General features: G+C 36.9%; 1 protein-coding gene across 4 annotated transcripts in view; it reads right to left on the bottom strand.

The window, feature by feature from the left end:
* Positions 1 to 13,775, bottom strand: part of rap1b (RAP1B, member of RAS oncogene family) — a 63,672-nt gene that overhangs the window by 1,987 nt on the left and 47,910 nt on the right. For all 4 annotated transcript variants that reach the window (XM_051892187.1, XM_051892188.1, XM_051892189.1 and 1 more), the window contains exons 4-7: positions 10,973 to 11,025; positions 6,395 to 6,535; positions 4,812 to 4,955; positions 129 to 244 (exon numbers count right to left, since the gene is read on the bottom strand). In XM_051892187.1, coding sequence (XP_051748147.1) covers positions 158 to 244; positions 4,812 to 4,955; positions 6,395 to 6,535; positions 10,973 to 11,025 — 425 coding nt within the window. In that variant the 3' untranslated portion in view covers positions 129 to 157. The remainder of the gene's footprint in view (positions 1 to 128; positions 245 to 4,811; positions 4,956 to 6,394; positions 6,536 to 10,972; positions 11,026 to 13,775) is intronic.

Genomic DNA, 13,775 nt, shown 5'->3' with positions numbered 1-13,775 from the left:
AAAAAGAAAAAGGAGTGTAATCGCTATTGGATCTAAATATAACCTGATTTCTATAACTTTAGAGCATTGATTATGCTGAGCTGTCAATCATCATCTGTCTGCTCAGCCAATGGCAGTTGAAATCCTACCTGGCTCAGAGCAAAAGAACAGCTGTATATTAGAGCAGCTGGCAGGTGGACTTTTTGCGTGCCTTTCCAGGTACTGGAGTTTTCCTGTTGATTTGCCGAACCAGGTCATAGAAGATCTGCAGAGAGAGAGAAAGAGAGAGAGAGAGAGAGAGAGAGAGAGAGAGAGAGAGAGAGAGAGAGAGAGAGAGAGAGAGAGAGAGAGAGAGAGAGAAACGTTTCTCAGTGAAGACCCAGTGAGACACATTTCTCATGATGACAGTCTAGATCAGGGGTGTTCAAGCTCGGTCCTGGAGGGCCACTGTCCTGCAGAGTTTAGCTCCAACTTGCCTCAACACACCTGTCTGAAAGTTTCTAGTATGCCTAATTAGACCTTGATTAGCTGGTTCAGGTGTGTTTAATTGGGGTTGGAGATAAACTCTGCAGGACAGTGGACCTCCAGGACCTGAGTTTGGACACCCCTGGTCTAGACCTTTGGTAGTCAACCTGTACTTTTAATGTTAATGTTATGATTCAATGTGTCACCTTTGCTCCAAAACTGTAGAGTCAACGTACATTTACAGACATATTTGCTGTTCTTTAATGTAATTTTTACTTTTTTTTAAATAATTATTGAATATTAAATAAAAAAACAACAAAAAAACAAACCAAAACCAAGAAACTAAACAAAAACACACAAAAACAAAACATAAATTTGAAAACAAAAGAAAAACAACAAAACAGAACAACTAAATGAAATCAAATGTAAAACAAAACAAAACAAAACCAAGGAACTAAACAAACACGCAAAACAAAACACAAAGCTGAAAACAAAAACAAACAGAACAACTAAATTAAATGAAATGAAAACAAAACCAAAAAAAAAAAAAAAAAAAACACAAAACACAAATCTGAAAACAAAAGCAAATCAAAAAACAGAACAACTAAATGAAATGAAATGTAAAACAAAAAAAACAAGGAACTAAACAAACACACACAAAAAACAAAACACAAATCTGAAAACAAAAACAAACAGAATGAAATGAAAACAAAACAAAAAACAAAAACGTTCCTTTTTGGCTGATGACACCCATCCCCTCCTCTCTCCAACCACCTGAGAGACCATGATCCAGCAACCCTTTTTTTTTTTTTTTTTTTTTTTTTAATAAATTCCCAAAGGATTTTTGGATAAAATCAACTTATATCCTGCATTTTATCTCTTTGAATATCCTGTTTCATTCATAAATATGACACATTACAGAGTTATACTACGTTATATTAATTTTATTTTCATGTCTAATGGTACAGTATGTGGAAATTTGTTACATTTATATAGCACTTTTCGGAGTACTCAAAGTGCTTTACATGTGGAAGGGGGAATCTCCTCAACCACCACTAATGTGCAGCATCCACCTGGATGATGCGACGGCTGCCATATTGCGCCAGAACGCCCACCACACACCAGCTTATTGTTTGCCATGATGATGGACAGAGGCCAATGTGCAAATGTCGCCAGGATGCCGCAGTTACACCCCTACTCTTTTTCGAAGGACATCCTGGGATTTTTTTATGACCACAGAGAGTTAGGACCTCGGTTCAGCGTCTCATCCAAAGGACGGTGCTTTTTGACAGTATAGTGGCCACGTCGCTCTACTGGGGCGTTAGGACCCACTGGGGTGAGCACCAACCTGCTGGCCTCACTAACACCTCTTCTAGTTTTCCCAGGAGGTCTCCCAGTCAGGTACTGACCAGGCTCAACCCTGCTTAGCTTCAGTGGGCAACAAGTCTTAGGCTACAGGGTGGTAGCTGGCAATAAGATCAAATCTACTGTGAAAACATAAAACCAAGCTCCCAACTCTTAATCATATTCAATCAGGTGGTGTTTTTAAAATGTGGCTTTTACAAACAAATGAAATGTGTCTACTTGGCACCCGAACTGGGACAAGTACTACCGCTCTAGACCGAAACAGAGAGAAATCACTCATCCGGAGGTGTGGACACTTCCCCACACAGATGTTCAGCTCCCAGAGGGGACAAAACAGCTTCTGCATCATCAATCAGTTCCACACAACATCTGCAACTTTTACGCAATGACCAGCGATAAACTATTGTAGCAGACAGAAACATGTTAAACAACACCGGTAATATAGCAGGATTTGTAGTAAGGTCTCTGCCACCATGTGTTGTGTAGAGAAGCAGATTTAGGATGTGAATTGAGAAGGATAAGCTCATAATCCATGCTTCGCTATGCATAACAACAGATGATCTCAGTTATGCTAGATAAACAGATGCAGAAGTACAGGATGCACCTTACTAAAAGGTTTTGACAATCAGCACAAAGTAGCAAACTTGTTCAGATTCACAGAGCAAATGGGCTTGGCTGAACCCCATCAAATCAATAATGCTTTTTCCCTTCATTTATTGAATGGAAAGTGGATAAACAAACAGATTTGACCATAGCGGCAATTCCAATTGAGAGAGAAAGCTCTGCCAACAACAAATTTCCTGTCTAATCCTGTCATGTCCTGTCTAATTAGTTTTTTATATTGCTTTGTCAATGAAGATCAGCTTTTACCCAAAGTAACTTACACAACTTTGACTTTGTGTTAAAGTATATTTTGCTCCACCAATGAAAATAGTTTTAAACAAAGCCAAAGCAGAATCAAATGAATATCAGCACTCTATGCCACTTGTACAATCAAATGAACAAACTTTTGAATAAAAAAAATGTATACATTAAAACATTTTTATTAAATTATTTTATGTTAATTTAAAATTACATTCTTTAATTTAAAAAATGTAATTAAATTTGCACAGTACTGTATATATTTTACACTAAAATATTTACAGATAACTATACTGTTCCTACTGTCATTAATTACATTTACATTTTAGTAACTTTGGGCTTCAAAAAATGAAAAAAAAAAGTGCCTGTTGGAACTTGAGACTGCAAAGAAACATGAAAGCTTGTGAAAAGTAAAGCACTCTGGCTGCGTTAACAGAGAAAGTAATGAATCACTTTGGTCACTTGCAACTAAAGTTCCTCATTATCTTATTGCGAGAGCTCAATAAGCTCCGTATCTGGATTTCGCTTACGGGAGAGTCTGAGACATTAATGATGACGCAGGTCTGTGCTTAGACATGAGTAAATGAATAATCCTGAAGCAATGCCCAAGCGTGATTAAAAAAAAAGGCGAAGACCTCAAACCATCACCTTCTGTCCTGCAGTGACCCCTCATAAACTACACAACGGACTCCAGACCAGCACATGGATTTCATATAACTCAGCTTGTAAGAAGAACCAAGCAAGCACAGTCATACTGCTATAACCAACTGGACTTTCTAAATGACTGAACTCAAAGCAGCACTATGTCATGTAGGCAGAGTCGTGCTGCTCACAAAAGGGTGCTTTGTGTCTGTCTGCTGCAGCTGACTGCCTGCTTTGCTAATGTGTGACTACGCTTTCATGGAGAGATATCACTAGCTGACAATGACACTCTTCTGAGAATAGCAGCAGAGAAGAGCAGCTCCATGGTGACACCAGCACAGGCATGTCAGAAAAAGATTGGGGAAAACCATGCCCATACACAGCCTATGTAAGTGTACTAACTAACTAACTATATAAGACCTTTGTTTATCTTCGGAACACAAATTAAGATATTTTTGATGAAATCTGATGGCTCAGTGAGGCCTCCATTGACCGCAAGATCATTAACACTTTCAATGCTCAGAAAGCTACTAAAGGCATATTTAAAACAGTTCATGTGACTACAGTGGTTCAACCTTAATGTTATGAAGCGTCGAGAATACTTTTTGTGTGCCAAAAAAAAAAAAGACTATTTCTTTAACAAATCTTTTGTTTCAAATCAGTGGTTTGGAGCGTGTATCGTTTACTGAAATCACGTGACTTTGTCAGTTTGATACGCTCCGAACCACTGATTCGATACAAAAGATTCATAAAGCTTTGAAGCTTCATGAAGCAGTGTTTTGAAATCACGCATCACTAGATATTGTTGAATAAAGTCACTATTTTGTTTTTTTGGAGCACAAAAAGTATTCTCGTCGCTTCATAACATTAAGGTTGAACCACTGTAGTCACATGAACTGTTTTAAATGTTTTAGTAGCTTTCTGGGCATTGAAAGTGTTAATTATCTTGCTGTCAATGCAGGCCTCACTGAGCCATCGGATTTTATCAAAAATATCTTAATTTGTGTTCTGAAGATGAACAAAGGTCTTACGGGTGTGGAACGCCATGAGGGTGAGTAATTAATGACAGGATTTTCATTTTTGGGTGAAATAACCCTTTAAAAAAAACCTTTTTTAGGTCATTAACTAAAATATAAAATACTGTGCAAAATAAATATTTCATTTCATTTCATTTTTTAATTAAATTTTTTTAATTAATTTAAAAAAAAATTTTTTTTTATTTATTTATTTTAAATGTATACACAGAAGTTAGTTAATTTGATTGTACAAAAAATGTTTATATTACATTTTTAGTATAAAAAAGTGCCCCTGCTGGTAGATGTTGTAACTACACCATTAAAAAACATCGTCTGTTGATGGCAATTCAAAAGTAGCCATGTATTCCTATAAATAAATCTTGGAATGTATTGTAAAAACTCTTCTTTAACATGAGAAATGTGACTTTTTGTAGCTTAATGTGTAAAGAAAGGCCTTGATCGTTTCCATCAAATCATGCTCACCTCGTTGACGTTAATCTTGGACTTTGCAGAGGACTCCAGGAAAGCACAGCTGTTCCACTGGCGGGCGAGATTCTGGCCCTGTTCTTTCCCGACCACCCTCTCGTCTTCCAGATCACACTTATTACCCACCAGGATCATCGGCACCTGAAAGGAAACACTTCGACTGAGTTTAAAGAAATAAGATGATATTGTAATTCAGTGGTTTAGGGGTTAGAACAAAAAAGTCATTGTGCATTTGAGAAGCACTGACAATTAATTAGCAATTTCAGCACACCACTGAGAAGTAATAAAGTAGATGATTAGATTAGCAAAAGAAAAAGAAAAAAAAAATACTTAAAATGTAAGTGCACACGGTCATGATTCCTGATGTACAAATGCTTCTCTATTAGTCTTTCATCTAGGGAGCTATTTAACAGACATTAGCATTTTTGAGAGGCAAGAGTTTGCGACAGCTGTTGTAATTTCTTAATTGAAAAAAAGCGGTAAAAGGAGGAAAAAAGAGATAGCAGAAACCTCTTTGGTCATTTCAAAGCTCTAGATGCAATCATATTTGCATATAACGCCACAAACGCAGTGAAAACTCCCACACAACTCTCAGCTTTTCAAATGAAACAGTCCAGATATCATAGCAGAAGTGAAACTATGAGACACAGCATTTGCATTTATTTTTGGCTGACAGTTTCAAAGCAACAAGGAAACGGACATATTGCGTAAACAATAAAAACCAAAGCAGGTAGCCAAGGCAGAATAAATAACTGAAACGTCCTGTGTTAAATCAGCTGAGCTGAGGAAGTGAACTGAAATAGCGCAGGTCAACTGAGGTCGTCACACTATCATCTTTCTCAGAAACCGTTTAGAATGAGTTCCTACACCACACACTCCTTTTACTGGGATTCATTTCCTCACGCTCAACAAAGTTGGCCGCAATTCAACCCAAGCCTAGTCGGACTTTGTGACAAAACAAACTATATATTAGGGCCATTCACACACACAGTTATATGCAGTGTCAAAACAACAGGAAGTCAATCATTTTCAATAAAAATTGATTTTAAGCGAGTTTGATTCATGCATTGATAATTGAATTTGTCCATGATATTTTTATATACAAGAGTCAATGACAAAGATGAAAATCTTTAGCCAAGTTCTTAGAAATGTAGTCATGTTGGTTTCATATGTTTTTGAAGAACTACTAATATGTTTTCCCTACACCTTGAATAAATGTGAGTGTCCTGATCTTATCCATTACATTACACTTAACCAAAAAACAACCAAAATAAACATTTATACGTAAGCTCAGCTACTAAACTGTTTGGTTGCCCAACCAGAACTGTCAAACAGAAAGAGGTGAACACAAAGGGAAAAACTCTGTCCTTATGTCAACAAAGATGAGCCTCTTCACAGCTGAAAGGTCACCCTTATTGACAATGGCAAGCATAAGGGCTCAGGGTGGGTGGTTGTGAAAAAGGAGATACTGGTGCTGACGACAGGCGAAGATAAAAGCTAAAGGTAGTTCAGCAGACACCGAGGGTGAGTGAACATGATGGAGTTCTAGTAGATGAAGTGAACTGCTGGATGAGACTCACATCATCCGTGTCTTTGACCCGCAGAATCTGTTCTCTCAAGTCCTGCAGGTCGTTGAAGGTGGACTGTGCTGTTATGGAGTATACTAGTGCAAAGCCCTGGCCGTTCTTCATGTACAGGTCCCTCATGGCTGTGAATTGTTCCTGAGTGGGAGAGAAAGAGGGCGAAGTAGTGTTCAGATAGTGTACGGAGGAGTTGAGGTACTGACAGACAAATATAAAACAACACTCCAAAAGATTCATAGCGAGTACAGAGCATAAAACGGTTGGATAACGTTGATAAGATAGCAACATATTGAGCAAAGACTACACAAAACTGTTTTATTCTAGCAATGTAAAAAAAAAAAAAAAAAAAAATTGGTTACATAAGCACAAACATGATGGGACTTTAATGATCACTTGATTTTAAAAAACAATATTGGTAGTAGTAAATAATAGTATGGATTGTAAACACCAGATGGAATATGAATTTACACTTCCGTTCAAAAGTTTGGGGTTGTAAGTTTTTTAAAAAAAGGAAAAGGAAATACTTTTATTTAGCAAGGATGCATTAAATTGATCAAAAGGGACATTTATAATGTTACAAATGATTTCTATTTCACAAGAGACGGGTGTCATCCTTTTTGAACCACCACATGCAGAAGTGACATTCATCTAAGTATGTAAAAAACTTGAGGTTTTGGATGAACCTTGGCTCAGACCCTGTCCTGTTAAGTTAATAAGGCCAGAGGAACATCAGTAGCTCCGCAGCTTTGTTTCCTCTCGGTCAGTGTGCTGAATGTGGTCAGAGCCGCTGAAACCCGTGGAGAATGAAAATGGTTGTCAAAGGTAACGTGTAATATGTGTAGTGAAGGAAGGCTGGGGAGGAGAAATAATGATTTTTTCTCTCCAGAGGACACAATAGTGTCTCATTAAATGTGCTAGTGAGTGGGCATGAGCTTTGGATTTGTTGAGGAGAAATCCACACAAACAAACTCAAAGAATTGTACAGTCTTTCTTACATCCATGAAAAACAAAAGAAGATATTTTAAAGAATGTTTTTATCCTTTTTGGAGATTTATAGAAGACCATTTCCTTTCATTACAAGGAAAAGAGCAGCGTGAACATTCTTCAAAACATCTTCTTTTGTGTTCCACAGATGAAATAATGTCATTCAGGTTCAGAACAACATGAGGGTGAGTAAAGGTGTTAAGGTGAAGTATCCCTTTAATAGCAGTGGTACTTGTGTATATCATTCGCAGATTGACCTGAACTAGCTGCTGTTCAAGTTAGTTCAAGCTTAAGTTCAGCTTGAACTCTTGACTTTGTGGTTTCAGCTCACCCACTTTCAAGATTTAATTAAGATTATGTTCTTGAGTGCAAGAATATTTAATAATAATAATTCGACCATTTCAGAGCGAGTGCCAGTCCTACTGTACAAAAACTGCAGCCAATTTGTAGTTCACATCTCTGACAGGAATATTCTCAGCTTCTTTGGCTCGGTTTCATTTGACCGTGGCTCCATTCTGGGGCAGAAAGCCCAAGGACAACATTCACCATCTGTCACTACAACTCAGAGTTGTAAAACAGGGGCTTGTGGAACTGGAAATATGTCCTTATCCCCCGCAGGGGCCAAAAATGCTCTGTAACCTCCTGCACCTGTATGAGATATGGACCACGAAGATGCACATGTATGCAGCTATTCATCATTTAGCGTACAGTTGGGGGAGACCAGGGGCAAGTGTAACACTAAATTGTGCAACAGTCATGACACACACTCAGCACCAGCTCTCTCTCTGAGAAAAAAATGACTGTTTTACATTGAAAAATTTTCACCACCAACAAAAATTCTGATAAAAACTTTTTTGAATGAAAAAAAAAAAAAAATCTATATATCTATTTAATCTCCAGCTTGGTTAAAAGTTAACATGACTGAGTTACTGCACTGATGCTGGAAGCTACCATACAAGATTTTATCTGGGCTGTGACGTCAGGGAAAATTTAAACACTAGTTGCAGTGTAATTGTGTGGCTGAATTGAATAATCATTACATCTATGTTAGGATTTAAATAAGTGTGTCATTTTATCAAAGCATCTAGATAAGGACTGTTTTTGACTCATCAGCTGATCAATATATTTTACTAAAAAGCCTTTAACTTATTTGCTTTAAACACACATTATTCCTCATAATTAAATGAATCGATACCATATAAGGGTGAGCAATATTTAGTAATATTAATAAGATTTTAAGCAATAATAATTTTGTTTTTATGTGTGCTCTTTTAAGAAATACAGTGGGATAGGATATAATTTCAAAAAATAAAATATATATTTTTTTTATTTTAAATACACGCACACACACACACACACACACACACATTATATATATATATATATATACATACATACCCTTTTGAATTCTATGGTTTTACGCATCAGGACATAATAAAAAATCATCTGGTCTTTAGCAGGTCTTAGGTACATCTGAGGTAAATACAACCTCAGATGAACAACACATGACGCATTACACCACATAATTATTTATTTAACAAAATTAAAAGCAACATGGAGAAGCCATGTGTGACAAACTAAGTACGCCCTATGATTTAATTGTTTGTAGAACCACCTTTAGCAGCAATAACGTGAAGGAATAATTTTCTATATAGTCTCTCACATTGTTGTGGAGGAATTTTGGCCCACTATATGTTGCTTCAGTTCATTGAGGTTTGTGGGCATCTGTTTATGCACAGCTCTCTTAAGGTCCCGCCACAGCATTTCAATCGGGTTGAGGTCTGGACTTTGACTGGGCCTGTGCAACAGCTTGATTCTTTTCTTTTTCAGCCAATCTGTTGTAGATTTGCTGATGTGCTTGGGATAATTGTCCTGTTGCATGACCCAATTTCGGCCAAGTTTTAGCTGTCGGACAGATGGCCCCACATTTGACTCTGGAATAATTTGGTATTCAGTAGAGTTCATGGTCGACTCAATGACTGCAAGGTGCCCAGGTTCTGTGGCTGCAAAACAAGCCCAAATCATCACCCCTCCACCACCATGCTTGACAGTCGGTATGACGTGTTTGTGCTGAAATGCCGTGTTTGGTTTTTCCAAACGTGGCGCTGTGCATTATGGCCAAACATCTCCACTCTGCTTAAACTTTTTGGTCTCATTTGTCCAAAGGACACTGTTCCAGAAGTCTTGTGGTTTGTTCAGATGCAACTTTGCGAACCTAAGCTGTGCTGCCATGTTCTTTTTAAAGAGAAGAGGCTTTCTCCTGGCAACTCTTCCAAACAAGCCATACTTGTCCAGTCTTTTTCTAATTGTACTTTAACATTTAACATGTTAACTGAGGCCTGCAGAGTCTGAGATGTAGCTCTTGGGTTTTTTGCAATTTCTCTGAAGAGCGCATGGTCTGACCTTGGAGTGAATTTGGGACGTCCACTCCTAGGATGATTGGCAACTGCCTTGAATGTTTTCCACTTGTGAATAATCTTCCTCACTGTAGAATAATGGACTTCAAATTGTTTGGAAATGGCCTTGTAACCCTTCCTAGATTGAGGGGCAGCAACAATTGCTTCTCTAAGATCATTGCTGATGTCTTTTCTCCTTGGCATTGTGTTAACACACACCTGAATGCTCCAGCCCAGCAAAGTGCCAAAACTTTGGCTTTTATAGAGTTGGTCACACTTGCCGATGATCAATTAATCAAAGGCATTTGATTAGCATTGATTTGCCACAGGTTGTTTTTCATGTCCGCGGGTTGAAGCGACCCCAAGTAACATGATATTTAGCACATGGAATGCAAATTTTACCAGGGGAACCCCGCCAAAAACGCAGATATTAGCCCTCGAAACAAGATTTTTACCAGGGGACCCCCCCTGAAATGCGATCGGGCTAGTTTTGAGTAGCAATTGGGTGGGTTTTGTTGTAAAAACCTGGCAACCCTGATTGGCAGTGCCTGACTGCTACTTAATTCCAATGGAAGCAGTAAGGGTGTAAAATGTCGAGTAATGTTGTTCATCTGAGGTTGTATTTACCTATTTTTAAGACCTGCCAAGGACCAGATTATTTTTTTATTATGTCCTGATACATAAAACTATAGAATTCAAAAGGGTGTACTTTATTTTTCACAGAAGAGAACTGAGCTGGATAATGACATCACTGTTTTCTCCACAGCTGCTTTATAGATGAATTGAACTAATTTCATAATTGATGAACTTTACACAGTTATTGAAGTAAACTGAATCAACACTGAACTGATTTGAACTGAATAATGATTGTTTACTATTGTTTTTTAGAGCTGATTTACAGCAAAATTGAATTCTCTTTGCATTATTGAATCATTAATTTTCTGTTTATCACTGTAAAGCTGCTTTGAAACAATCTGTATTGTATAAACCACTATATAAATAAAGGTGATAGGACTTGACTTATTATAATACTAAAACTGTAATGTATATAGATATCGAATTCTTTCTCATGCGAAGTACATTAAGTCATTAACAAGTACTTTTCACAAATACAGATACTTATTATACCAAAAGATTGACGATTTATAGTAATCTGCAAGTTATCAAAGACAGTTCTGATCATAAACTCTCTTACCGTTCCGGCAGTATCCAGAATTTCCAACATACACTGCTGTCCATCCACCTCCACTTGCTGCAAAAACAGAAAAACAACAGAAAATCAAAAACGAACTAAGAGGCATCATCAGTTGCATCATTAAAAAACAGCCTCTAATGACATATGAGCCTGTACTGTTTATGAGCGTTTATCACTGCCGCCCCCCACAGAGCTCTATATGGAACATTCCAGCACTGCAAACTTTCTGCGGTCTTTAATTGAGATGGCAGCACGCTTTCTGTGTGAATCACTAATTTAAAATGAGGCTATGGGTGTTTATTACACACACACACACACACACACACACACACACACACACAAAAACTTCCAGATTGCATCATTTTACCCTCATTTTTGTGACATTTAAATATCAAAATGGTTATATGTGCTATCATGTACAGATCTTAGTGTTTTCTGATCTGATTTCAATATAATTATAACAATAATGGTTCTCCAATTCATATACATGGTTCCAGAATGTATTAGGACACTTTAGCCCCATTTAAAATACATAAATAAATTATAGCACATACATTAGTTACATAAGTCACTTTTTTCAAAGTTAAGACAAAAGTCACATCTAGCTTTGTAGTTAATGTGATGACTAACAGCTTGACTACAGTTTGTCTGAAGTATTTTAAAAAACTGGGTTGATATTTTCTTATTAAATGTGATGGAATTCCTATTTAAAGATATTTTAGGCATGATTTAAGTGTCTAAAAATATCCAAATATATTTGGGGTAACTGTAGAGTGAATAAAATCTACAGGAATTAAATCTCATACTGTACATCAACACCAGCAAGCCTCGCCTGCAGGAAGTGCCCATGAGACAGCAGCATAAGCAATGGCGAGGAAGGGAGGTGCTGGTCAAGATGGGACTTCCTTTTACTGTTTGAGTAAAGGTTCATTTTTAGACAAGGCCTTTGTCTCAGGGCCTTGGAGAGAGGCCATTAAAATATAAACATCATCGAACACAGCAGTCTGAGCACAGGGTTGATGAGACATCCCACAAACACACACACAGCATTTTCTTTGACGTGTGTGTTACTAGGGTGGGACAGTATACGTCCTGTAGAAACGTGTCAACTGATAAAGATTCTGTCATGATACCGCAGTGCAATTTGAAATAATCTGATGCAAGCAGAAAACTATATTCTACTCTGCAAAGCTGTGTCGCAGATGGGCGTTTCCAGTTCATTGAATATAGACAACTTCATTGATTTTTATGGGAGCCATTCAGTTGTAATGCAAAGCGGTGCACCATTTGGGTTTGGTGTAACTGTAGGTTGTTTAACAATTTAGGACATAAATATAGAATTGAACTTATGCGCAGCTGTATACTGTTATATTTTAATTGTAGTAATATTATATATTGTCAGTGTTGGGGGTAATGCATTACAAGTACTGTAAGTTACGTAATCAGATTACTTTTTTCAAGTAACTAGTAAAGTAACGCATTACTTTTAAATTTACAACAAAATATTTGTTACTTTTTCAAATAACTAGCGCAAGTTACTTTGTTTTCACATTTATTGACTGACACCTCTCATGTTCCCATGTTGAAAGAAACTGTGAGTAAGGTGCAGAGGCATTTTGTGCACTGTGTGTGAACTTTATGGTTACTGTAGTTCTAAACTATATGTGAGCATTTACTCATCTCACTTGCACAAAACAGATTCAGTACTCCTCAGTATGAATAAAAACAGTGAAATGCTAACTCAGAATATTACACTAACCTGCAATAATTAAATAATTGCAAAGTTGAATAATACACATATACTTTATGTATTTAATCTCACTTTAATAACCAATGTCATGCTGCTGACCTTCGATCCAATTCAACCATACAAATAAGCAAAAATTACTTTAGTTAAACATCACATTGCTGCAGTAAGAGTGTTGATTGTTTTTCCCATGCATTTGTTTGAAAGGTTTGTCTGAGCTACGTCCTCTACTGTACAGACATAATTCTGCATTTCCTTCAGTCTCAGGAATATTCATTTTCACTTTTGGTGTGAAAGGGCCTTTACATTTGAAAACAAACATGCAAGCCCAGCCAAGAAAAAGTAACACAAAAGTAACTTAACACATTACTTTACGTAAAAAATAACTAAGTAACACAATTAGTTACTTTTTTAGGGGGTAACACAATATTGTAATCCATTACTTTTAAAAGTAACTTTCCTCAACACTGTATATTGTAACTTTACATATTGGTGGCTCACATGGTTCATCCAATGAGATTTTGTAATGTATTATGCTCGAGTGTCTTTAGCTCGAGTGTCATATAATGTGAAGCAGTTGTTCTATATGGAAACCTTAAGGTGCTCAGTGAATTTTCACGAAAGAAATCCACTCATTTCAATAGAGGGCGAAAGATTTCCCCACACAGATTTCGCAACTTGTTGACCAACAGAAGACTGTTTGGTTTGAAAGTGACTTCTGTGTGAGCTGTACTTCATACATCGCTAATCTATTGACAATTTATAATGAACCTGAAATTTTGCCAAAATTTCGCTATTGTGACAGGAAAAAAAGTATCACATAGTAAAATCTAAAGTTGCAATTGTGGGATATAAAATGACTATTTGAAAATAAGACATCCTGAGATAACAAATCACCTTTTTAGAAAACATTTGCATATTGTGAGATATGAAGTTGCAATTGTGAGATATGTCACACTGTGAGATATTAAATCATGTTGTTGAAGTCATGATTCTTTTTCAGTCTTGTTTCTAATCAAAATAAATGATATAACACACTTTATTCACTCGACTATA

The sequence above is a fragment of the Ctenopharyngodon idella genome, chromosome 4 (assembly GCF_019924925.1).
Source record: "Ctenopharyngodon idella isolate HZGC_01 chromosome 4, HZGC01, whole genome shotgun sequence".
Lineage (NCBI taxonomy): Eukaryota > Metazoa > Chordata > Actinopteri > Cypriniformes > Xenocyprididae > Ctenopharyngodon > Ctenopharyngodon idella.
This window is presented reverse-complemented; position numbering and strand designations above follow the sequence as displayed.